This window comes from Scyliorhinus canicula, chromosome 12 (genome assembly GCF_902713615.1).
Source record: "Scyliorhinus canicula chromosome 12, sScyCan1.1, whole genome shotgun sequence".
Taxonomy (NCBI): Eukaryota; Metazoa; Chordata; class Chondrichthyes; order Carcharhiniformes; family Scyliorhinidae; genus Scyliorhinus; species Scyliorhinus canicula.
Window position 1 is genome coordinate 142742290 of NC_052157.1, and position 24869 is coordinate 142767158.

Here is a 24869-nt window from a genome sequence, read left to right on the forward strand (position 1 = left end):
TTCCTGGGTATGTCTTCTCCCATAGGCAGGACAGGAATAGCAGAGGTTGCAGGCAGTACAGCAGTATAATGCAGGGAGCGACTTGCCCTGGGAATACTCAATATTGACTCCATGAAGTCTCATGGCATCAGGTCAAACAAGAGCAAGGAAACCAGCTGACTACCATGTAGTTTCTCTTCCCCCATACGCACACACTCACGCACAGTTGATGAATCAGTGCTCACCATTTAGAGGAAGTACTGAGGGTGACCAGGGCACAGGATATACTCTGGGTGGGGGAATTCAAGAGTGGCTTGGCAGCACAACTACTGACCAAGTTGGCTGAGTCTTAATCAAAGACACAGCTGACCTCATTCTCACCAACTTGCCTATTGCAGATGCATCAGTCCATGACCGTATCAGTAGAAGTAACATCGTAGAATCCTTGTGGAAGTGAAGCCAGGATGCCCTCCATGTTGTGTGGCACTGCCGCCATGCTAAATGGGATCGACTTCAAACAGATCTAATAACTCAAGAATGCGCAATCATGATTCACCGTGGGGTATCAGCAGCAGAATTTTATTCAATCACAATCTGTAACCCCATGGCCCGGCATATCCCCCATTCTACCATTACCACCAAGCCAGGGAATCAACCCTGGTTCAATGAAGAGTCCAGAGGACATGCCCAGAGCACCACCGGCATACTGAAAAATAAGGTGTCAACCTGGTAAAGCTACAACATAGGACAACTTGCATGCCAAACCACATAAGCATCAAGTGATAGACAGAGCTAAGCAATCTCACACCCAATGGATCAGCTCTAAGCTCTGTGGTCCTGTCACATCCAGGTGGACAATTAAACAACTTACTGGAGGAGGAGGCTCCACAGATATCGCATCCTCAGTGATTTAGGTGCCCAGCACATCAGTGCAAAAGACCAGGCTGAAGTGATTAGTGGATGATACATTTTGGCCGCCTTCTCTGGAGGAGCCTAGCATCACTGATGCCAGTCTTCATCCAATTTGATTCACTCCACATTATATCAAGAAATGGCTGAAGGCACTGGATGCTGCAAAGGCTCTGGGCCCTAACAGCATTCCAGCAATAGCTCCAGAACTTGCCACACCCCTAGCCAAGCTGTTCCAGTGCAGCTACAACACGGGCATCTACCCAGCAATGTGGAAATTTGCCCATACAGAAAAAGCAGGACAAATTTAACCCAGCCATTTACCACCCCATCAGCCTACTCTCAATAAAGTGATGGAAGGGGACAAAAATAGTGCAGTCAAGAGGCACTCGCTTAGCAATGACCTACTCACTGGTGCTCAGTTTATCTTCCACCAGGGTCACTCAGCTCCTGACCCTATTACAGGCTTGTTCAAAAATGGACAAAAGAGCTGCATTCCAGAGGTGAAGTGAAGGTGGCTGCGCTTGATACCAAGGCCACATTTGACAGAGTATGGCAGTAAGTGGGAATTGGAGGTGGGAATCTCTCCGCTGGTTGGAGTCGTACCTAGCAGCAAGACCTGGACAATATCCAGGTTTGGGCTGACAAGTGGCAAATAACATTCATGCTGCACAAATACCAGGCAATGACCATCTCCAACAAGAGAATCTAAGCATTGCCTCTTGACATTCAATGGCATTGTCATCACTGAATATTCCAGTATCCACATCTGGGGGAATTACAATTGACTAGAAACTGAACTGGAGTAGCCATATAAATACTGTGGCTACAAAACCAGGTCAGACACTAGGAATCCTGTAGCGAGTTATGTGCCTCCTGTCCAAGCCTGTCCACCATCTACAAGGCACAAGTCAGGAGTTTGAAGGAATACGCTCCACGTGCCTGGATGAGTGCCGCTGCAACAACATTCAAGGCGCTCGATGCCATTTAGGCGAAAGAAGCCTGCTTGATTGTCACCCCATCCACAGATATTCATTACCCCCACCACTGACTAACAGTAGCAGCAGTGTGTACCATCTAACAAGATGTACTGCAGAAACTTGCCAAAACTCCTTAGACAGCACCTTCCAAACCCACAACTACTACCGACAAGGGCAGCAGATGCATAGGAACACCAACATCTACAAGTTCCCCCTAAGTCACTCGCCATCCTGCCTTGGAAATATACTGCTGTTTCTTCCCTGATACTGATCCCTGTTATAATCCTGGAGCTCCTTCCCTTACAGCACTCTTGGGGTACCTATAATACAGGGAGTGTACTGCAACAGTTCAAGAGGTACTTCACGTCACCTTTTTGAATGCAAGTTGGAATGAGCAATAAATGTTGGCCTTGCCAGTGACGGCCACATTCCGTAAAATTAAAAATGTAGTTGCTTTGATCATGATAGCACCATCTTCAATGGAAATATAAGTTTGAACTTTTGCTTCTGTGTGTTGAGTATATGTTCTGACCCGCTAAGATTCCAACAAGCTCTGCAAGAGAAAACTTGAAATATGATGAGTATACATGTCTCCATGAACTAAGAGAGGGACAGAAGAGGATTAAGAAAGGCAGGGAATCGGCAGACGAGGGGGCAAGAATTGGAAAAGTGTTGCGAATTGAGCCGGCAAGTTTTTTTTATATTGTGCAAATGTGTATGTGTCTAGTTCAACAATGGCCTAAGTACTTTTACAATGATGTTTTAGTGATGATAAAACCCCTAGGTTGCTATTCGTATTTTTAAATATTTATCATCTTTTTAATATTAAGAGCATGGATTCATCCGACTTATCCGACGGCCCCATAACACTACAGGAGTACTTGGAGGTGAAAAAAGCTTTGGCTGCATCTGAGGCCAAGGTTCAGCAGCTAATGAAAGTAAATAACAATCTAAGTGAGGAACTGCGCAGACTTCAAATGCAGGTGAGTGAGTGTAAATGGGGATTCTGGCAGCTAAATGAGTAATCGTCCTAGGTTGTTTCAGTATTCATTTTTTGATTGAATGCTGCAGAAAATTTGAAGACATTTTTACGTTTGTTATTTTTTAATTTGCTCTCCCAAGAGCCAACTGTTTGATTCTGCACTTTTTGGTTTTGGATATATTGAAGAGCCAATTATTTTTTGGTACAGTGCCATTAAACATTTACAGTAAAGGTTAACGGAAAACTAAACAAGGAGCATTCAAACCCACGGCAGGATTTGCATCAAGAACTGAAAAAGTTAATATTTTGTCCCTCAGTCTTCACCTTCTTTTGTACAAAAGATGATTTTTTTTGTCATTCTCATTTACATAAAAACTAGTACCTGAAATTAATTTTGTACGTACTTCTTTTTTCTTCAATAATTCTGCACAAGTATCCTTTAGCCCTGTTATTGTTTTCACCAGTACTTCCATCATAGAAACATAGCAAATAGGAGCAGGGGGACTTCTGGTAGCATTATGTAAGGGGAAGATATGCACGAGGTGGCTCCGGCTAGAGGATTGCATTCTTAGTCCTTTTCGCTTAGTTTCAGGAGTATTTTTGTTTGAAGACCCACCTATTTAATGAGATAAGGATCCTACATTGGTGAAATGCCCAGAAAGGCCAAGGAAAAAAAGACAAACTAGATCTTTGTTGACCGAGTCGGAGGCCTCCCGATGTTCCTCGGTGGAAAAAATGGCAAAGTCAGCCTCTGGGGCTCCAACCACTCCACGAGCAGCCTAGATGTTTATGAGCACCTTGGTGTCAGAATTTGACAAACACTGATGGGTTGTGTCGGGGGACCTCCACAAATTGATGGAAGAGGCCTTATCTCTCATTTGGTGTTGGAGACGACCGACAAAATGGTACAGGCACGTAAGGCCACGATAAAAGGCATGGAGGTGGCCCTGCCGAGGCAGAGATGTCTCTGGGCGTGCGAACAAATCATTAAAGGCCAACGTGAATGATTTGGAGAATCGTTCTGGGAGGCAGAAGATCCAAATTGTGGGGCTTCCAGAGGTATTGGAAGGCTCAACTCCCACACAGTATTTTGCGGAGATGTTTGGGAAGATTGGGGGGGGGGGGGGGGGAGACCCACATCCCCTCGAGAGTTGGACTGAGCCCACCACACTCAGACAGAAACCACGTCCTGACAAACCACCGCGCACAGTAATCGTGAAGTTGCACAGCTTCAAAGAAAAAGAGCGGGTACGGAGATGGCCGAGGGAGCATCGCAACTACAAATGGGAAGGCCATGCCATCATGTTTTACCAGGACGTGGAAGTAAAGTTGGCAAAGAAGAGAGCTGCATTCAACAAAGCCAAGGCTGCCCTATACAAAATTGGAGTCTGGTTTGGGATGGTGTACTTGGCGTTGCTAAGGTTGGCTTTTGAAGGAACAGACTATTATTTTGATGTGCTGGGAGAGGCAGATTCCTTTGGTAAGAAGCATCGGCTGGGTATGGGGTGACTGAGATTTTTTGGATATTGGGGATGGGCATGTTGAGTTGTTGGGGACCCTCACTCATGTTTGCATTTTTCTATTCCTGTTGGAGTTGAAATTTTTTCTAAGTTGGGCATAGGTCTGGTTTAGTTTTATGTGGGTTTTTGTTCTAATTTTTGTGAAAATATATAGCTTCCTATTGGAGTGCAATGATTTATGGAGCTTTTATACTTTTTGTAGTCATTTTTCTTCACTCTAGGTGGGAGCCGCCCTGCTAGCCAAAGGGTAAGCTAACCGAGCGGTGTTGAGGGGTTGACTGTAGCTCATTACAGGAATGTTTTAGATAAGGAGGTTAGTGTTTTTGTTTTGTTTGCAGTTAGATTTACTAGAAGTAGGTTTTAGTTGTTTATGTTCGCCTTGCTGTTTTCTGTATGCGTATTTGGGTGTGGTAGTGTTTGAGGGCAAGGATGGGAAGGGAACGTTTGGGGGGTAAGGGTAGTTTGCTGACAGTGACTGCAGATCTTTCTTTGTCTAATCTTGTTAGTGGATTGGGCGGTCATCTTGGGTGGGCCTGGTTGCTGTGCCTTCTATGTAACTATATAAACCATAAAAACTGTTGGATAATCCCTCTTGGCAGAAATGGCTGACTACGGATTGAGGGGGGTGGGATTGGTTACCTGGAACCTTGAGGTTGAATATCCCAGTAAAAAGGTCAAGGGCATTTGCTCAGAGTTTAAATGCCAAGCTGGTGTTTCTGCAAGAGAATCATTTGTGGGTCAGAGACCAGTCAAGGTTGCAGAAAGGGTGAGTGGGACAGGTTTTTCATTCGGGCCTTTATGGTAGGGCCTGGGGTGCGGCAATATTAATCAATAAAAGGGCTCATTTTTCTGCAGCTAAGATCTTGGCTGACCTCAATATAGACAATTCTGTGGCTCTTTGGCTGGCACCTCAGTGGTTCTGGTTAATATCTATGCTTCAAACTGGGACGATACAGAATTTTTAATTTTCAAAAGATATTTATTATTAGATGATTAGCAGATTAAACTGCAGCACACCAGCCAAGAATAAAATTCCTCAAAATTAGCCATCTGCTTCATGTCTATAGCAGTTGACTTTGGTGAAATCCTTTTGAATATGCCCAAGTTCTCCACATGAATAACATTTCTTACACTCCTTACTTCCACTCCTATGTCTTATGGTCTTATTTCTAGTCATCAGCATGATCACAATCACGGGCCAGTTGTCAGGGTCTGCCACAGTTTATAGCAGCATTGCTCCCCCTCCATCTTTGGCTCCCTGCAATCTTTGGCAATGTGGCCACCCATGCCATAGTTGTAGCAGGAATCTTCCTGGAGCTCACAATCCTTTGGAAGATGGCCCGATTCATCACAATGATAGCAGATATCTCTTGAAGCAGTGAAACTTCCTCTACCACGACCTCTAATCCAAATACGGCCACCTGTACTTGGGCAGTCGCATGCCCAATGCCCAGTATACCCACATGCAAAGCTCTCCTGGCTCCTCATGGTGAAGTATATTCAGTGCTCCCAGTGCTGCGCTTTTGCCTCTGACTGCTGACTTTAGATTTTTCCTACTTGCCAGCAAGTTGGCAAGTAGGAAAAAGCTGCAGACACAATTTGAACTATTATCAACAGTTAGGTTAGTGAGCCAGCTGCAACATTCGAGGGGTATGTTTTATGAACTCTGAGTGAACGCCAGTCACCTCTTACCTCGCCAGCTGAAGCGACAGGCAGCTTCCCGGGCGATCGTCCAGGTACGTGGCTCGAGTGGTAGCCTGGTTTCCACCCCGCCTCGGATCAATGCGGCTTTTGAAATGTTTTATCAGGATCTCTGTAGATAGGAGCCTCCGACGGATGGTTCGGTCATGACTGATCTTTTGGATGGATTATCCATCCCAGCTGTGGAAGGGAAGCGGTGTGAAGAGTTGGAATCTTCGTTGGGCCTGGATGAAATTATGAAATGCATTGGGTTGATGCAAACTGGTAAAGCTCCTGGCCCTAATAGAACAAAGAACAAAGAAAAGTACAGCTCAGGAACAGGCCCTTCGGCCTTCCAAGCCTGCATCGACCATGCTGCCCGTCTAAACTAAAATCTTCTACACTTCGGGGGTCTGTATCCCTCTATTCCCATCCTATTCATGTATTTGTCAAGATGCCCCTTAAACGTCACTATCGTCCCTGCTCCCACCACCACCTCTGGCAGCGAGTTCCAGGCACCCACTACCCTCTGTGTAAAAAAAACTTGCCTCGTTCATCTCCTCTACACCTGCCCCTCGCACCTTAAACCTATGCTCCCTAGTAATTGACCCCTCTACCCTGCGAAAAATTATCTGACTATCCATTCTGTCTATGCCCCTCATAATTTTGTAGACCTCTATCGGGTTGCCCCTCAACCTTCTTTGTTCCAGTGAGAACAAACCAAGTTTATTCAACCTCTCCTCATAGCTAATGCCCTCCATACCAGTCAACATCCTGGTAAATCTTTTCTGCACCCTCTCTAAAGCCTCCACATCCTTCTGGTAGTGTGGCGACCAGAATTGAACACTATACTCCAAGTGTGGCCTAACTAAGTTCTATACAGCTGAAACATGACTTGCCAATTTTTATACTCAATGCCCCGGCCAATGAAGGCAAGCATGCCGTATGCCTTCTTGACTACCTTCTCCACCTGTGTTGCCCCTTTCAGTGACCTGTGGACCTGTACACCAAGATCTCTCTGACTGTCAACACTCTTGAGGGTTCTACCATTCACTGTATATTCCTTACCTGTATTAGACCTTCTAAAATAGCTTCCCCGTTGAGTTTTATAAGAGGTTTGCGAAGAAATTGATACCTCTAATTTTAGATAATGATTCCTAAACCCAGGGTTTGTTGCATTTTATATTTGTTCTGTCGTCTATTTCCTTGATCCTCAAGCAGGACGAGGACCTGGCTGTATATGGGTCGGACCAACCTATTTCACTTTTAAATGCAGATGTCAAGTTACTTGCATAGGTGCTGGCACTGTGGTTGGTGGCTTGCCTCCCAGATGCTTTGTTAAGGGCCGGCAATTGTCGACCAACGTACATCGTCTGTTAAATGCCGTCTGTTAAATGTTGCCTTTTCCCCCCTCGGTGCCTGAACCGAAGGTGATTTTTTTTTTCCTAGACGCTTAAAAGGCATTTGAAAGAGGGCAGCACGGTGGCGCAGTAGGTAGCACTGCCGCCTCAAGGCGCCGAGGTCCCAGGTTCAATCCCGTCTCTGGGCTACTGTCCGTGTGGAGTTTGCACATTCTCTCCGTGTTTGCATGGATTTCGCCCCCACAACCCAAAGATGTGCAGAGTAGGTGAATTGGCCACGCTAAAATTGCCCCTTTAATTGGAAAAAAATTAAATGGGTACTCTAAATTTTTTTTTTTTAAAGAGGAAAAGGGATTTGAAAGAGTGGAGTGGGAATATCTCCGAGATTCTTGGGAGATTTGGATTGGTTTATTTTATATGGCCCCCACTGCTAATGTTACCACTGGAAGAGATAATTAAGCTGTTTTGGGTCCTTCTCTGGATATAAGTTGAATCTGGATAAGAGCAAATGCTTCCTGGTTAACCCCCTGCTGGGAGGAGAGCCCATCTGGAGACACTACTTTTTTGCCTTGCCAGAACTCCCTTTCATTACCTGGGAATCCAGCTGGCCCATGATTGGGCCTCGCTTCATAATTTAATTTAATTAGTCTGGTTACTTTTGTTGTTTCATTCATAGAACTTACAGTGCAGAAGGAGGCCATTTGGTGTCAAATCTGACTTGCAGAAGTGGGACACCCTCCCCTGTCCTTGGCGGGCAGGGTTCAGACTATTATTAAACTCAGTTCCATGTCTTTACAGACCCCATCTGCAATAATCACCTCTTTTCGCCTGCGGGTCTAGAATCTACATTTAGGTTATGAGAGGGAAAGCGCGTGGAGAGATTTAGAGACCTGTTTGTGGAAGGAAGGTTTTCTAGCTTTAACGAGCTGTCGGAAATATTTCTACTCGCTTGTTTCAGTCTTTTCAAATACTTTAGCGATTTTCCACTCGAGGCTTTCCCCTCTTTCTCCTTGACACCACCACCTTCCCTGTTGAAGAGGATTTTGTCTTTGGCCCAACCTGATGGGGGGGGGGGGGGGGGGGATTTCATGCATATATGGCCAGATCTCATCAGCGGAGTCAGCTCTGTTGATTGAGGTGTAGGTGAGTTGGGTCCCATCCTGGATGATGAGGTATGGAGTGAGGCCCTTCACAGGGTTAAATCCACGTCCTCGTGTGCGCGGCTTAGTATGATCCAATTTAAGGTGGCGCACAGGACGATCTGACTAAAACACCGATGAATGGATTCTTCTTTGGGGTGGAGGACAGGTGTGAATGTTGTTCTCTGGGGCCAACCAACCACACACTTTTTCTGGTCTTATCCCAGGTTAGTAAGCTTTTGGGTCTCTCTCTTCAATGTTATGTCAGCTATACTCAAATGTTGAGTTTGAGCCATGCCGCTGGTGGCCATTTTTGGGGTGTCAGACTCGCCGATGCTCCAATAATAGCCCGTAGATGAGTTCCTCTTGGATGGAGGTCTCCTACTCCACCCAGTGCCTCAGCTTTGTTGGGTGACCTCACGTTGTTCTTGCATTTGGAGACAGTCAAGAGCACCATTAGGGGTTCTGGAGAAGGGTTCTACCTAAGATGAGAGCCATTCATTACCTATTTTAAAGAACTATTTACCGTCCGTTGTTAAGGGGTTTGCTTTAGTTATGTGGGGTTAAGTTAATATATGCTTTTGTTTATCTTGTCCTTTAATTTTGTCACTTGGGTTAATTGTTTTATGGTGTTTTGTTTATAAAGAAGTTTTTCAATAAACATATTTAAAAAGAAATATGCTTCACCTGTTTCAACTGCATGCTTACCTTCAGTGATTGGTATCGAGGGCACTCGGGTCTTGTTGCATATTAACCTCACTTAAGTTATGGCGATCCTGATCATTTGCCTTCCCATTGAAGAGGCCATTCGGTCCCATGAGCCTTCTCTGCCATTCATCGTGATCATGGCTGATCATCCAATTCAATAGTCTGATAGCACCTCTTTCCCCCCCCCCCCCCCCCCCCCCCCCCATCCTTTGATCCTCTCTGCCCCGTGTTATATCTAACTGCTTCTTGAAAACAGTGTTTTGGCCCCAACTACTTTCTGTGGCAGTGAATTCCACAGGCTGACCATTATTTAGGTGATGAAATTTCTCCTCACCTCTGTCCTAAATGGTCTACCACGTATCCTCGGATTGTGACCCCTGGACACCCTTACTATCTGGAACATCCTTCTTGCATCTACCCAGCCTAGTCCTGTTGGAGTTTTCAGGATTCTATGAGATCTCCCCCATATTCTTCTGAACTCAGTAGAATCCTAACTGACCCCGTCTCTCCTCACTAGTTAGTCCTGCCATCCCAGGAATCAGTCTGGTAAACCTTCTCTGCACTTCCATTAGAGCAAGAATATCCTTCCTTCGATAAGGAGACCAAAACTGCGCATAGTATTTCAGGTCGGCCTCACTAAGGCCCTGTATAATTGCAGCAAGACATCCCTGTTCCTGCACTCAATATACTCTGGCTATGAAAGCCAACATACCATTTGTCGTCTTTACCATCTGTTTCACCTGCATGCTGATCTTCAGTGGCTGGTGTACGAGGATACCCAAGTCTCGTTGTATATTCCCCTCTCCTAATTTATGGCCATCCTGATAATCTGCCTTCCTGTTTCTGCTACCAAAGTGGATAACCTCACATTTCTCCAAATTATACTGCATCTGCCATTAATTTGCCCACTCACAACTTGTCCAGATCACACTGAAGAACCTCTGCATCCTCCAACCCAGCTTTGTGTCATCTGCAAATTTGGAGATATTGAAGATACTTAGTTCCCTCTAAATCCTTGATAAATAGTGAAGAACTGGGGTCCCAGCACCAAACCCTGCGATACCCCACTAATCTCTGCCTGCCATTTGGGAGAAGGATTATTGACTGCAACACAATGTATCTTGGTGACTAGAAATAGACATAGCCCTCATGATGTGGCCAGACCAATAGTTTGATCTTGACTTCCTCCAACTAGCATTTAATTGATTTGGCAAAGCAGTTTAACATTCTGTTTACTTTGTTATTTGTTGCATTCCATTGCTTAGCTATATTCTTCACCATGACTGCTAAAACTCTAGGGGTGGTGGTGGTAGCGTAGTGGTATTGTCACTGGACTAGTAACCTAGAGACCCAGAGTAATGCTCCCACCATAGCTTTTTTTTTAAGATTACCCAATTATTTTTTCCAATTAAGGGGCAATTTAGCACGGCCAATCCACCTACTCTGCGCATTTTTGGGTTGTGGGGGCGAAACCCACGCAGACACGGGGAGAACGTGCAAACTCCACACGGACAGTGACCCAGAGCCGGGATCGAACCTGGGACCTCAGCGCCGTGAGGCGGTTGTGCTAACCACTAGGCCACCTCCCACCACAGCTAAGCGGTGAAATGTAAATTTTAAAAATTCTAAATTTGGAATTAAAAGTCTAATGATGACTATTAAGCCATTGTCGATTGTCATATAAACCCATCTCATTCACTAATGTCTTTTAGGGAAGGAAATCTGCCATCCTTGCATTTGACTCCAGATCATTGGAATATTGTTGACTCTTAAAATGCCCTCCGAAATGGCCTAGCAAGCCAATCACTTGTATCAAAACTGCCAAAAAGTGTAAAAGGGATACCTACACCACGTGGACTGCAGCGGTTCAAGGAGGCAGCTAACCACCTCGAGGGGAATTAGGGTTGGGCAATAAATGCTGGCCTAGTCAGTGATGGCCACATTCCACAAATGAATTTTTTAGAAAGCTCGCTTTCCACTTTACCTTTAGCTATTTCGACATCATTCAGAGAGTTTGTGTGTTGGTTACTTTTCCATTTTGTGTCCGACACTTCTCTGCAATAAATTTAATCTGCCCTCTTTCATTTTGTCTAATTTACACTGCGTGGTGCTTCCTCCAATTAGTCCACAATTCCCTTAATCCTCCACCCCAAATATATTCAGTTTCTCAGCACGCAGACTGGTGAGTGGTGACATTGACGTGGTACACTCTATGGTGGAACTCAAAGCACTCGCCATAGTTGTCGCCATATTTCAGAGTTGATGATCAGAAGCAAAACTGTATTCAGGTCCTTAACATAAACTCAATCTATCGCTTGCACCTGAAAATTATTCTCATTTCTCCAAGCTCTCCCCTCATTCCTCTCTCTTGCCCCACTTGTTTGACTCTCTTTCTCTCTCTCTGTCCTGGTCTTTCCACCATGTTCTATTAATACCAGGTGCATTGATTTTGTTGCCATCTGGACATATCAGCTACTTGCATGCAAGCTTGTTAAATTTAAAGCCAATGCATGCTGCTAGCCCTTTGGATGTCTTCCTGTTGACATCATTTGCTCCATTTTGCTTGTATAACTTAGTGTTTGATGTTGGCAGGAAGTGCTGGATGTGAAACTGAAGCAGGTATTACTTGGCCAGCAAAGTTGAGCCTTTTCCAGCTGTGGCAACTCTCTTAACATTAAGTTATGGGCATTTAAAATGATAAACAATTAAGAGTCTGGTACTGTCCTACCAGTTTACAAAACTCAATTTAAAGAAAAAGTGTCCATCTACTTATCGTCTTTCATTATGAAACATGAAAGTTAGCAAATTGATCACTTGCTTTCCTGGGTTATGTTAGAGGGTCAATAGGAAACGTTTGTTGCCTTTCTTTTTTTTTAAATTAGTGCCCAATTAATTTTTTCCAATTAAGGAGCAATTTAGCGTGGCCAATCCACCTAGCCTGCACATCTTTGGGCTGTGGGGGTGAAACCCACACAAACATGGGGAGAATGTGCAAACTCCACATGGACAGTGACCTAGAGCCAGGATCGAACCTGGGACCTCGGTGCCGTGAGGCAGCAGGACTAACCCACTGCGCCACCGTGCTGCTCTTTGTTGCCTTTCTTAAATAAATCTTCCTTGAGCAAGGATCTTCCGAAAATAAAATCTTCAATTGCTTAATTTCACCACTGGTAAAGTTCAGGACAAAACAAGTGTTGGCTACAAAGTGCTGCCTTCTAAGGCAAAGAGTACAGAATTACTGTAGCCTAGTTATCATGAGAATAGTGCCTTTGTACTGTTGCAGTTCTTGGTTTGTTTTGCGCTACAGCCAACTTTCCAACCCATATGCAGCATGCCTTTCTTACTCGATTTCTAGCTGGGCTTTTAGGCTGTAACTAAAATCTAACTGAGACTTGTAACTGAATCGCAACAGCTAGCAAAATTATGGAAATCTTTCCCATAGAAATTAGTACCTTCTGCTAATTTACAGGGCAGCACTGTTTTGTTCAGTGTGAAGGACATTGGGCTTTTTCCTCCATTTCCATTTTGTTGGGAAAAGATGGTGTTAGTGATTAACTTTGTTCAAGCTTTCATTTTGCAATGCAGTGGTCTGTTATTGTGAAAAATGAGCCAAATTTTGGTTCCATACGCAAGACCAGACACCATTAATTTTAGTGCATATCTCCAACATTTAAGGAAATATATTTTGTGAATGCATTTGTGAGAGTGAATTAATAGATTTAGTAAAAGGGTATAGATCTAGCACCCCTGCATTAGAGTAAATTCACATGCTAATCAAGTGCTCTACTCCAAGGTCCTATTATCTGCAGACCCCATCAGCAAGGTTTACTTGTTTGAAGAACAGATCATTTCTAGTGAGATTACTGACAAGCTTCTGGATGAAGGTTTAATAATAAACCTACATAGACAAGATTGAAAATTAAATAATGTTCTGTGTACTGATTCACAGTCTGTATCTGTGACTTGGAGCAGTGCGTTATTACAATACTCTCCCTGTTATTGCTGTGTCAGAGCTGAGAACTGTGTCAGAGGAAGGTGCTACTCCAGAGGTGTCTTGAATCATGAGTAAATATTGTAACCTGTCCCTGGGTCTCCTGTGGTTAGTTGGAAGAAGTCCGCCACAGCACATTATAGATTAGTTAGCTCTGCTTTGAATACATTTTGTTAAACTCATCTGTTTGATATGAATGTGTCAAGATCCCAAACCAGACGGTAGCACTTGTTGGGATATCATACATTAACCCCAATTTTTTTATTTGAAAAACTGAAAGGAAATTATACTTCACTCCAGGAGTGATTCCACTGACAAGTAAAGATATGTTGTATTAAAACAAACATTATTAACACAGGATTAAACTACATTAACGTCTCAGAAAATAGCTTATAATTAGCAGTTAATCAATTCTTAACAATAAAAGGAAACGCTTTAATTTCTAACTGATGCTTTCTCTATCAGGCAATGCCCATCACAGGTCAAAAGCTACTTGTAAATACTTAGCAAACAGAGAAATACTTGCTGTACACTTGAACAGAGATTCCTTGGAAATACTGCTTGAAGAACGAGATCAAACCTGTCAGGAAACAGCCTGACGATTGCTTGTGTCTGGTCAGACTACTGTTTAACCTGACAGCCTTTGGAAAAAGCTGCTGCTCAGCTCAAATCTCCCAGAAAAACTAAAAGCTGTACCACCTGTTCCAGACCTGGCTTCTCCCATTAATTGCATCATCTTTATCCCATTCAGATCTCCTGACCTGCTTACCTAAGTCTAAAGACAATTTCTCAATTTATGTACTCACCAGAGAATTTTCAGCAATCATAACAAAACTCCATTAAGCCTCTCTTTGTAAACTTATAATGGTTGGAATGAATAATGGTCTCGCTTTTATGACCTCTTATTTCGCACCTTCTGCAGCGAATGTCTAGATTCTTTAATTCTAGAATCCTAGATTCTTAATAATATTACTGCAGCTGATATATATGCACACCTGAACTCTTGGCATTAAAAAACATTACTGCAACATATAAAAAATACAATATATATTTCTTATATTCATCATAAATGAAATCTGTTAAAATACTTTGCTCCTTCCATTTGTACCAGCAACATTAGCTCTGCAACGCACACTACATTCTGATGTTTACTGTAAAATCCAAACACCACTGCTAAAGTTATGCTAAAACTCACAGCAGACTGAAGAGTATAGTCTTTTCTACAAGAAAGAAAACTAACAGGAAAGCAGGCTCTGACAAAGTCATCCAGTATCAAAACATTAGCTCCCTTCTTTCTCCACAGGTGCTGTCAGACCTGCTGAGATTGTCCAGTATTTTTTGTTTTTTGTTTCCGCTTTTAACAGGAAAGCATCCGCTTTTATAACAGGAAAGCAAACCTGGTCTTATGCCTTAAATCTTCTTGCATTATTCTGCGAATAGCTAAATAATATTTGCCTGTGTTTTATATTTTTGAGAGGTTAAAGATTCCAGCAAATGAACTAGGAGCAACATAGTACTGCTAATCCCTGACCTACTTCCTTGGCGGGTTTTTGAGATTATATAAGTGTCCAGTTAGCTCAGTTGACTAGATGGCTATCATTGGTTTCAGAATAACATTAACAGCGCAGGCTTGATTCCTGTTCCAGCTGGGGTATTCTGTCTCCTCACCCTCAGAGTGGAAGGCAATTACAGGTCACCTCTGACAAAAAAATTGCCAAGAGAAACAGCTCAGTAGACAGTAGGCATGAGCCAAGGACCTGCCTCAGGCAGAACACACATGAATGAATATGATATATCATATTGTAGTTTTTACTATAATGACATTACCATGGAAGGAATATTTTGACAACATTGTGGCGAGTGTTTCTTTAAGTAAACTGAGTTTGTGAAGCAAAAATGCACTACCAATCTCAGTATTTTGGACATTAGATAACATACCACATCTGTTTTTTTAATACAGTAGCTGTTATTTCGGTCAGCAATATGACTAGAATGGTGCACCACTTGTATATTCACACGGCTACTGTTACAAATATGATGAATAGAGTACAGCAAGGATGCTCTGGTGAATCTTTATAAAACACTGGTTCGGCCTCGATTAGAGTATTGTGCCCATTTCCAAAAGTTTAGAAAGGTTGTGGTGACATTGGTGAGGTGCAAAAAAGATGCAAGAGAATGGTTGCAGGGATGAAAGTTTTCCGTTGTGTGCATAGATGGGCAAAGATTTTTTTTTAGAAAATATTTTATTGAAGCATTTATAATTTTAATATTTTCACATTTTAAACAACAGCGATCCAACACATGCAAAAAACCGACAATAACATACCTAACCCCCAGCCCTAAACCCTAACTACCCATACATTAGATTCCCTGCCCTTATTTGTCACTTCTATGTCTCTCTCGCTCTCTCTCTCTCTCTCTCTCTCTCTCTCTCTCTCTCTCTCTCTCACTCACACCCCTCCCCGGCCCCTCAAAAAAACCTACTCATCCGGGCCACAGTTATATGAGCCCTGTGGACCACCTTGAACTGGATCAGGCTAAGCTTGGCACACAACAAGGATGCATTGACTCTCCTCAAGGCCTTCTCCCATAACCTGTCTTCCAACTCCCCTCCCAGCTCTTTTTCCCACTTCCTCTTCACCTCCCCAATTAGAACCCCTTCCCACACCATCAGTTCCTTGTATCTTTCCGAGACCCTCCCCTCCCCAACCCCTGTTATGGACGTCACCTTATCCTGTAGTCCCCTTAGTGGGAGGCGAGGAAAGCTCGGGACCTGCCCCTGACAAAATCGCGTACCGGAACCTGTTCCTACCCTGTAACTAGTTCCTCCATGATAGATGGGCAAAGTTGAGACTGTTCTCCTTCGAGAAGAGAAGGTGCAGCGAGTGGTTAGGATCTGAAATGCAGTTCCTGAGAGTGTGGTGGAGGCAGATTCAATTGTAGTTTTCAAAGGAGAATGGGACATATTGGAGGGAAAAGAATTTCAGGGGAGTGGAACTAGCTGCGTAGCTCTTGCGGTGAAGTGGTATGAACACGATGGGTCAAATAGATTGCTTCTGTGCTGTAATCATTCTATGATTCTTTGTGTCAAGGATATTGATTATTTTAAATGTTGGTTGCTGTACTTGCACAGTATCTTTTAGCACTGCAGACTAACTGAAATTTTGTGGTATTTTCATTGACGGCAACAATGCGATAATAAATTATCTTAAAAACCTTTTGTCAAAGCGATATATGACTGCCCCATAGACTTTCAATTATTGCTCAAAGTTAATGTTTACATTGGAGAATTAGTTGTACAATCTCTAAGCTTTCGTGTAAAGTTTAAAATTTGGGTCAGGGGGCTATGCCACATTAAAGTATAGTTCGTATCTAGTAAGCTAACTTAGCAGCAAAGAAAGTTCAGGCAAGAACACTAATAATGCTTAAGCGAGGAACTTCAACTTGAATTGGGCCCAGTTTTTCACCAAATTATTTGCTTCTGTCCAACACATTTTTGTACAGCATTTGAATTTATGTCACTATACACAAGTTTAACGTCTTATATTATTTTAATACACTCGCGCATCAGCAAAGAATGTGTAACATACAAATAAACAGACACTATGAACATCTTACTGAGGTGTGAATATTCCTGTGGTTCACCTTTATATAAATAGACCTAATAAATTAGCGAGTCAGTGATCAGATTTTAGGCCTAAAATGTAATTATTTTATGGTTGTTCTACTGCACAGCCTCTGATGCAGGGTTTTTAAAAAAAGTTATTTTGGGCTAAAAACTATGACAATATTTGAAAAAGTAATCTGTAAAATGACATGGAGTGGGAGGGGGGAGGAGCCAGGAAACTGGGACTAATTTTATACACTCACCTGATGAAGGAGCTACACTCCAAAAGCTCGCGATTCCAAATAAGCCCTTTGGACTTTAACCTGGTGTTGTAAGACTTCTCACTGTGCCCACCCCAATCCTTTGCCGGCATCTCCAGATCATGGCTAATTTTATGGTTCTTAAGAGTTACGACCCAATGGCCTTCTGTGTTTTTAAATAGTGATTTCCTAGGCCATCAGTGGTGGCCAACATTTTTTTTTTTTTGCCTGCAATGACCACCTGTTCTGATGACATACCCAAAATTGCCAGCTTTTCATGTGGGGAAATTGAGGATACAAACTGTGTCCAACATACCATAGCAGTCTGCACTGATACCTTTAATACTTCCACTTTACAGATCGTAATGCTGCCCTTACTTTGTTCAGATGGTTTCAGGCATCCTATCCAATTTGGCTTGTGGCACTGGACAAATTTAAAACATTTATACAAAACTACATGCATATTTAGTCATTATTGATTGCTAATGATGGAAACCTGAATATGAAATGTAAAATAACGTAGTCACATCTGAAGTATGTAATCCTTGTCATTTGCGTCCTCCTATTTTATATGCTATTTTTTGTGTAATTTTTGACCACGCAAATGTTAAAATTAAGTAAAGAAGATTCCTTAATAGATATTAAATAATTATTTTAAGATGTTGTGGATCCCTTTTTCATTAAATTTCAGATTAACAAATTGCAGACAGAGAATGCACAAATGAAACAACAAACTCCTAGTCTACATCCTTCACCAACTACCAGTGACCGCCAGGACCTTGCCCCCCATCTAAATGCAAGTAGACGTGACCGGCAAGCCGTGTCCATGTATGAAACCAGATCAGGACAGAAATCCTTTGGACAAACTACTGATGACATTGCCACAAGACTTCAGCCTTTGGATTGCAGTGTGAGTTAGTACTTTACGACGTGGATTTCATTTCAAACCAAATGCATTGACCTTTTCAGATTGTTATACTGCTTAATCAGTATTAACAAAACAATGATATCTGTTTAGTATAGGAATTGTAAGACGGTAGTGCAGTAAACCCATGTCTCTCATTTTCCAAGCTCCAAATTCTGATGGGGGGGGAAAATATTTTTTAATATTCATTTTATCTTCTAACCCCAGCTGCAGTGCAGAATTCTGGATATAATTTGCAAGTGAGCTGCTGTTGTCTTCAGGTGCACTATTAGGCATTCGTGCTCAGCATTCAGTTTTGTATAAAATTCCAATTTGTGTTATAAAGTGGCTATATCTAATACACATGGGTGTTGTGAACTGTTCCATCAGTTGCACAAGGATAGAGATTTGCAAGGAGTTGTGACACTGAGCAATCATAAAACACAGTTGCTGCATTTAGTTCTGTTCCTGGTGCTCAATTTGCAATATTTGAATGCTTCCTCATTTTCATGATCCTGATTTTAAAACTATAAAGTGAAAATATATTCCATGTAACTAGTATAATTAGTTGAAATTTGTTACACTTTCAAATTATAAATTCTTCCAACCCCTAATACTGGGTTGGCCAAAAGAGGTGGAGACGGGTATAATTATCGTGGAAGGTTCTTTTTAAAATCCTTGAATTGTCCCTCCCCCAATAGATAGGGGAAAATAAACCTTCAAAATTTGGGAAATGAACAAAGTCCAAGACCGGTCGGGCTTCAGTAATTATCTTAACATATTTGGAATTTTGCATTTGGCTCCAAGCCTGGTGACGAACAAAATCTGGTGGAGTCCATCATAAATATACTAATATGAGCACATATAAGAGTCAGTCATTTCTAGGACTGATGCACCCGGTGAGATGAGGAAACAGAATTTGTACAAAGAACAGGATACTGTGGGCGCATAAATATAATAATCGCTTATTGTCACAAGTAGGCTTCAATTAAGTTACTGTGAAAAGCCCCTAGTCGCCACATTCCGGCGCTTGTTCGTGGAGGCTGGTACGGGAATTGAACCCGCACTGCTGGCATTGTTCTGCATTACAAGCCAGCTGCTTAGTCCACTGTGCCCACTAAATATTTTGATGTATAAATGAAATGAAATGAAAATCGCTTATTGTCACAAGTAGGCCTCAAATGAAGTGACTGTGAAAAGCCCCTAGTCATCACATTCCTTGCATTAAATGTTTGAAAACACATATTTCTGATTTGCACACTCATTAGGTGTGCCAACTATTTCAAGTAGATCAAACCGTTTTTGAAAAGGCATTTTCACCTCATAATTGCAAATTCCTCGAGCGTATCTACGAAAATCAATGAATCTACACTAATTGCTCAGTGAACATTATTTTGAGAATATTTAAATAAGGGAAATCACATTGGTTTAATGTACAGTTTTACGTGAACGTTGCTTCATTTGTGCTATTTTTCATTAATTCAGTATGCACGTTTCATTAACAATTCACAGTCTACTAGTTGATCTGACATAAAATAACTGCTTTTATTTCTTCAGCATGAGACTGTACAACCAACATTTATTTACATAATGCATGTTGGCAATAACAAGCTATATGCATGTTTTTTTTAAATAGTTCATTAATGTCAATGTGCATGCCATTGTTTACACTGTCCCTTCCATGTTACAGATTCGCAGAGGTGTCTCCGTGACCTCTGTACCTTTTCCCTTCTCTCCGCTGCACTCCTGTTCACAGGACTGTGGCAGATCCGTGGTTAAGTACCATCTCAGTTGGGCTCAAGTAAGAAGGGGCAGAAAGGGTTTCAGCAACTGTTCTAGGAGTGTCCATGTCTTTTGCATGGATTTTGTTCCTCTATAATCTCCCTCTATAATCTTTGCTTCTCTTTTCCCTTCAAAGATGGGAGGTTCTTTTTTGGAATGCGTAGTTGAATATGTCAAAACAGCTTTCAAACAATATCTTTCTTCAATTTTGCAATGAATTGCACAACTGAAAATATAACTGCACATTGTAAATAAGTTTTGATGCAATGTTGGCAGGTTCATTAATATAGACATGGTCTTTTCTCATGACACCACAGTTGTAATTGTTAATTTACCATAGATGTATTGGCACAGAAGGAGCTATTTGACTTGTCATGTAGGGCCAGCTTTCTCATGCAAGGGCCTATGGAAATCCACCATTTTCAGACTTCTAGTGTGTTCCAATAGAATTTATGAAACCATATGTTGTCAATTTGTCTGAATACCTTGCATTAAGTCAACTTAGTTCATGGTAGAGTTGAAAAATAAAAGAAACTTGGCCACTTGAAATAGGACCTCATAAACTTGACGCTTAATGCACATCACTGAAGCTGACCCAAAAAATACTGTCCTAAATCCTCTTCTACAGTGATATGTGTTTTTAAAAAATCATTTAGGTGCATCCAACCACATTTCTGAAAGATCTTCCTGCCACTTCATACCAATTTTGACATTCATTTCTTTCCCTAATAATTACTAGTCTCTGAAAAACAAAAAGTCCGTTCCCTACCACCAGCCGCCCACCCAATATCTTCAGAATTGCTTATCCATGTTAGTCAAATCATTTTTAGGCAAGGAGTCTATTTATTTTGGCAGCTGAGTACTGGATAAAGGGGCATAACCATAAGAAATCTAGGGTTTTTAAGGAGTGAAATCAGGAAAGCATTTCTAAATCAAGGGTAGGGAAAAGCTGGATCTCTTTGCCTCCAACCCCCAGGAAAAAAAGCGTGGGGATCAATTGAGGTTTTCAAAGCAGATTTTATTGGGCAATAGCGTCAAAAGACCAGGAGCAAAGGCGGCTAAATGAAATTGAAATTCAGATGTGCCATGATCTAATAGATGACTGAAACCGACTTGATGGGCTTGAATGCATGCCGACACACTAAAGCAATGGCAAAATTATTGTTAGACACCGATTTACATGCTACATTAATATTTTTTTACAAAGCTTGAAAACTAAGCATTGCTCCACCGTTCTTTAAATGTCAAAAGTGTGGAATTTTTAAAATGTTACCCGTATATTTATTTTGCTATGGACCCTCAAAAGTGAGTCTTTTTTAATAGCACCAATATGTCTACTATAGAGTGGTCTGGCAATGAGCATTGTATACAACTGAACTAAAAAACTGAATAATGAAATATGGGAGAAAGAATAAGGTGAATTGAAATGGTCATGCAGTGTGCATTCCAAAAGATGAGCCCCTCTTGCTCAGCTGTCATTATTAACACCGCACAGCTAAATACTGCTGCCCTTTTAACAGTCTCTTAACATCTTTCCCTTCTTGAATAGCATATTGACCTTCGGTGATCCAGCAAGGCCATTTGCCATTCAAGTATTCTACCTATTTCTTGTTTTCTGCTGACTGTTCCTATTTCTCCATGTATTAACCCTTTGAGCACTGCTTTCCTCCCTCACAGCTCCAGGGTCCCAGGTTCGATTCCCGGCTTGGGTCACTGCCTGTGCAGGGTTTGCACATTCTCCCCGTGGCTGTGTGGGTTTCCTCCAGGTGCTCCGGTTTCCTCCCACGGTCCAAAGATGTGCAGGTTAGGTAGATTGGCCATGCTAAATTGCCCCTTAGTGCCCAGAAAGGTTAGGTGGGGTTACGGGGGTAGGGTGGAGGTGTGGGCTTAGTGCTCTTTCCAAGGGCCGGTGCAAACGCGATGGGCCGAATGATCTCTTTCTGCACTGTAAATTCTTTGATTTTAATTCTATGCTTCTTTCAGTCGAATTGAGGCACAGATTTCATTAATTTAAATAAAAGCAGCAGGTATGGAAACTATTAACCAAAGCATTATGAAACTTAAACATCTGTTTTTTTTATAGTCTAATTTATAAAAAGCTTTTGGTGCAGGAGATCAATGGTAAGGTGGCCAAACAAAATCAGCAGAGGGTCAAACGATTGAGGGAAAATATTCACAAACTTTTACTCTTGCAAACTGATACTAGCGGTGCCTTTTTATTCATCAAAAAAAATAAAATTCCTTTGAATAGCTTTCTTTTGTTATCTATAAATTTTTGACTGTCGTTATTTTTTAAAGTAAGTTGATGGCAGTTATTGCAGATCTTTCCCACAATTGCTTTCATCCGTTTTAGATTTACAAAACACTGAATTAAAATTCCAGTAGATTTTCTCAAAGGAAATGCAGAACTGTTCTCCTAATCCTCGAGGATGTTAATCCTCTGAGAACTTGGTGGCTGCTGAAATGATCAAAACCTGTTTGGTTCCATTAGTGGGATTTATTGTAAATTTCCACAAAATGTTATAGAGCCAAAGGCATCAAAGTATGTAATGTGGAAGACTTTGCATTTAGCACCAGCTTCTCAGGAACAATAAATGCTGATCCTGCCAGCAACTCTCACCCAGGAATGAATAGAAAAATAATTGTAAACTTGAAATGCAGCAGTCAACTGCTACTGCAGTCCTCAAAGGGTTAAATTTTTGGTGTTTAGTGAAGATTATTTTTTGAATGAGAAAATTGCAATCAAAGATTCTGATAGTATCCATGTGAAATGAAAGGAGAATATGTTTTAATTAGAAAACTGCATGAAGAAGACGTCATAATGGCAGATGATTCTGAGATCTCACCGTTCAAGTTAATCATAGTAAATTCTTGCAAGGTTTTCTTGAATCGAAATTTAGTTGCTGTTTGGTGTTAGAAGTGCCTGGCCCTTTATTCTTTTAGTTTATCGGGGAAGGTAGCAAACAAAATCTGGACAGGAGGGTAAAATATGACAGAGGGTAGAAATCTGGAAGCAAAACAGAAAAAGCTGTAACTGCTCGATGTGACTGGTAGCATCTGTACAGCGGGAAATGGAGTTAACGTTTCAGGTTGATGACCTTCATCAGAACTCAGGAATGGCCATCAACCTAAAATTTTAATTTTTTTTTTCCTCACTTGACAGATGCTGCCAGACTTGCTGAATGTCTCCAGATTTTGTTTGTGTTTTCAAGTTTGTACTTGAGTCAATGCAGTCTTAGACAACTGTACTCCTTCCAAAGGAGTGGAAGTACTAACTTGTGTGTATATATAGTTTGTGTAATCAAGCAATGCATTGACAAATCTCTTGCTATTTTAATGAAATCTTACAATTTGCATAAAATAGATGCAAAATGCACTGAGCACAACAGTTAAGGGAGTAAGTTCGCTATTGCAGAAAGTTGGCAAAATTAAATTTAAAAATAAGTTACTTTTGAATAGCTACAGGAAAAATTAATTTGATAATAGTGTTCTTGGAAGCCCTCAAACAAATTATTTGAATTCATAATCTCCCCTTTTGTGTGAAACTGCATTAATAAATTAAGTTCTATGGGTATGTTATGCGCACTTGTGTTTTCCATTTTCATAATTTTTGTAAGGGAAATACAAGACCACTATTGGGGAGATTGCATCTGGACATTATGTCTTCGATCAATGCCATCAAAAGTCAAATTTCAAAAAATCTTTTAAGATTTGGTGAAGTTTCGTAGGTTTGTGTGACAAGCACCCATTTGAATATAGGCATACCGTATTTGCCCATTTTCAAATACGTTGCTTTGAATGTTATCACAATGTTTGTTAACTTGAGAATTTGGAATTTTGTTCCTTCCTCCACATCCCCTCGGATGGGTCTTGCCATATTAGATATGCAGACGACTACTAGTCATAGCACATGAATACTTGTGTTATTTGAGACCAGTCTGGCTTTGCGTTATGAAACCAGAGTGGTGAAGAGGGGACTTGTAACAGTATGTCCAGTTCTCGCATGTACATGTGAAAAAAATGTTTCGCTTAAAATTCTATTGTACGAGAAACGCCATATGTTCAAATCTGAAAACAGCTAGTTACGCAGCATTCAAAAGATGATTTTGAAACCGGCAAACTGTGATATATTGGAACCATCTGCCGTAATGTAGGTATTAACGGAAAAGGGTTATTCTCTTCCCAAGATGCATGCATTTTTATTACTTCTCCCTTTTCTGTTAACCCCATAACTGCTGACTCTTTGGGTGCAGGGGCAAAGGGATGTTGAGAAGTTTAAAGTATTTAAACTGTTCTTCAATGTGTATGGCAATAAAGATCTAATTGTAAAACCTATGGTTCAGAACATTCAAACTGTACAAAAAGTCTTGGGCTTCAGAGCCATCTTTGTTGTTTTGCCAACCAGTGAATTTAGTGTATATTGCTAGGGTATACTTATGGCGTCAGAGCTGTTACGAATTGAAACAGCCATCCATAAACGCAATTAAGAATTGGGTGTTCTGAAATCGTATCGAGGCCAGATTTCAAAAGCAAAATTTGTAAACTCTAATTGGTCAGATCCACACTATCCTCAAAGATTCTATAAAATGCTAGTAATACAGCTGGCAGATTTGTACTTCACAGATAGCACTTTAATTCCTTATTTAAAAAAATAAATAGAATTAATCTTTCCCTTTTGATAGTATTATTGGTTAGCTCAGTTGGTTGGATGGCTGATTCCAGAAGCTGCTGTTCTAGTAGGAATCGTGTGGATTACCCAATTTGTTTCCAATTGAGGGGAAATTTAGTGTGGCCAATCTACATAACCTGCACATCTTTGGGTTGTGGGGGTGAAACCCACGCAGACATGGGGAGAATGTGCAAACTCCACACGGACAGTGACCCGAGGCCGGGATCGAACTTGGGTCCTCAGCACCATAGGCAGCAATGCTAATCACTGTGCCACCCTGTTCCAGTAGGAATCTTGGAGTTTGTCTTGGAATTACATTCCTTTGACTTCATCCTTTGAACCTCTGAGATTTTAATTTTAATATTGAATCTGCAGATTGTGGTTTTTCCTGCTCATTC

The 24869-nt window shown here is 41.5% G+C and overlaps 1 protein-coding gene across 6 annotated transcripts in view; it reads left to right on the plus strand.

Moving 5' to 3' along the window:
* git1 (G protein-coupled receptor kinase interacting ArfGAP 1) overlaps window positions 1–24869 on the plus strand; it is a 247947-nt gene that overhangs the window by 211209 nt on the left and 11869 nt on the right. For 4 of the 6 annotated variants that reach the window (XM_038814323.1, XM_038814324.1, XM_038814325.1 and 1 more), the window contains 3 exons: window positions 2699–2851; window positions 17808–18026; window positions 19711–19821. In XM_038814323.1, coding sequence (XP_038670251.1) covers window positions 2699–2851; window positions 17808–18026; window positions 19711–19821 — 483 coding nt within the window. The remainder of the gene's footprint in view (window positions 1–2698; window positions 2852–17807; window positions 18027–19710; window positions 19822–24869) is intronic. The other 2 variants (XM_038814327.1, XM_038814328.1) reach the window with 2 other exon arrangements.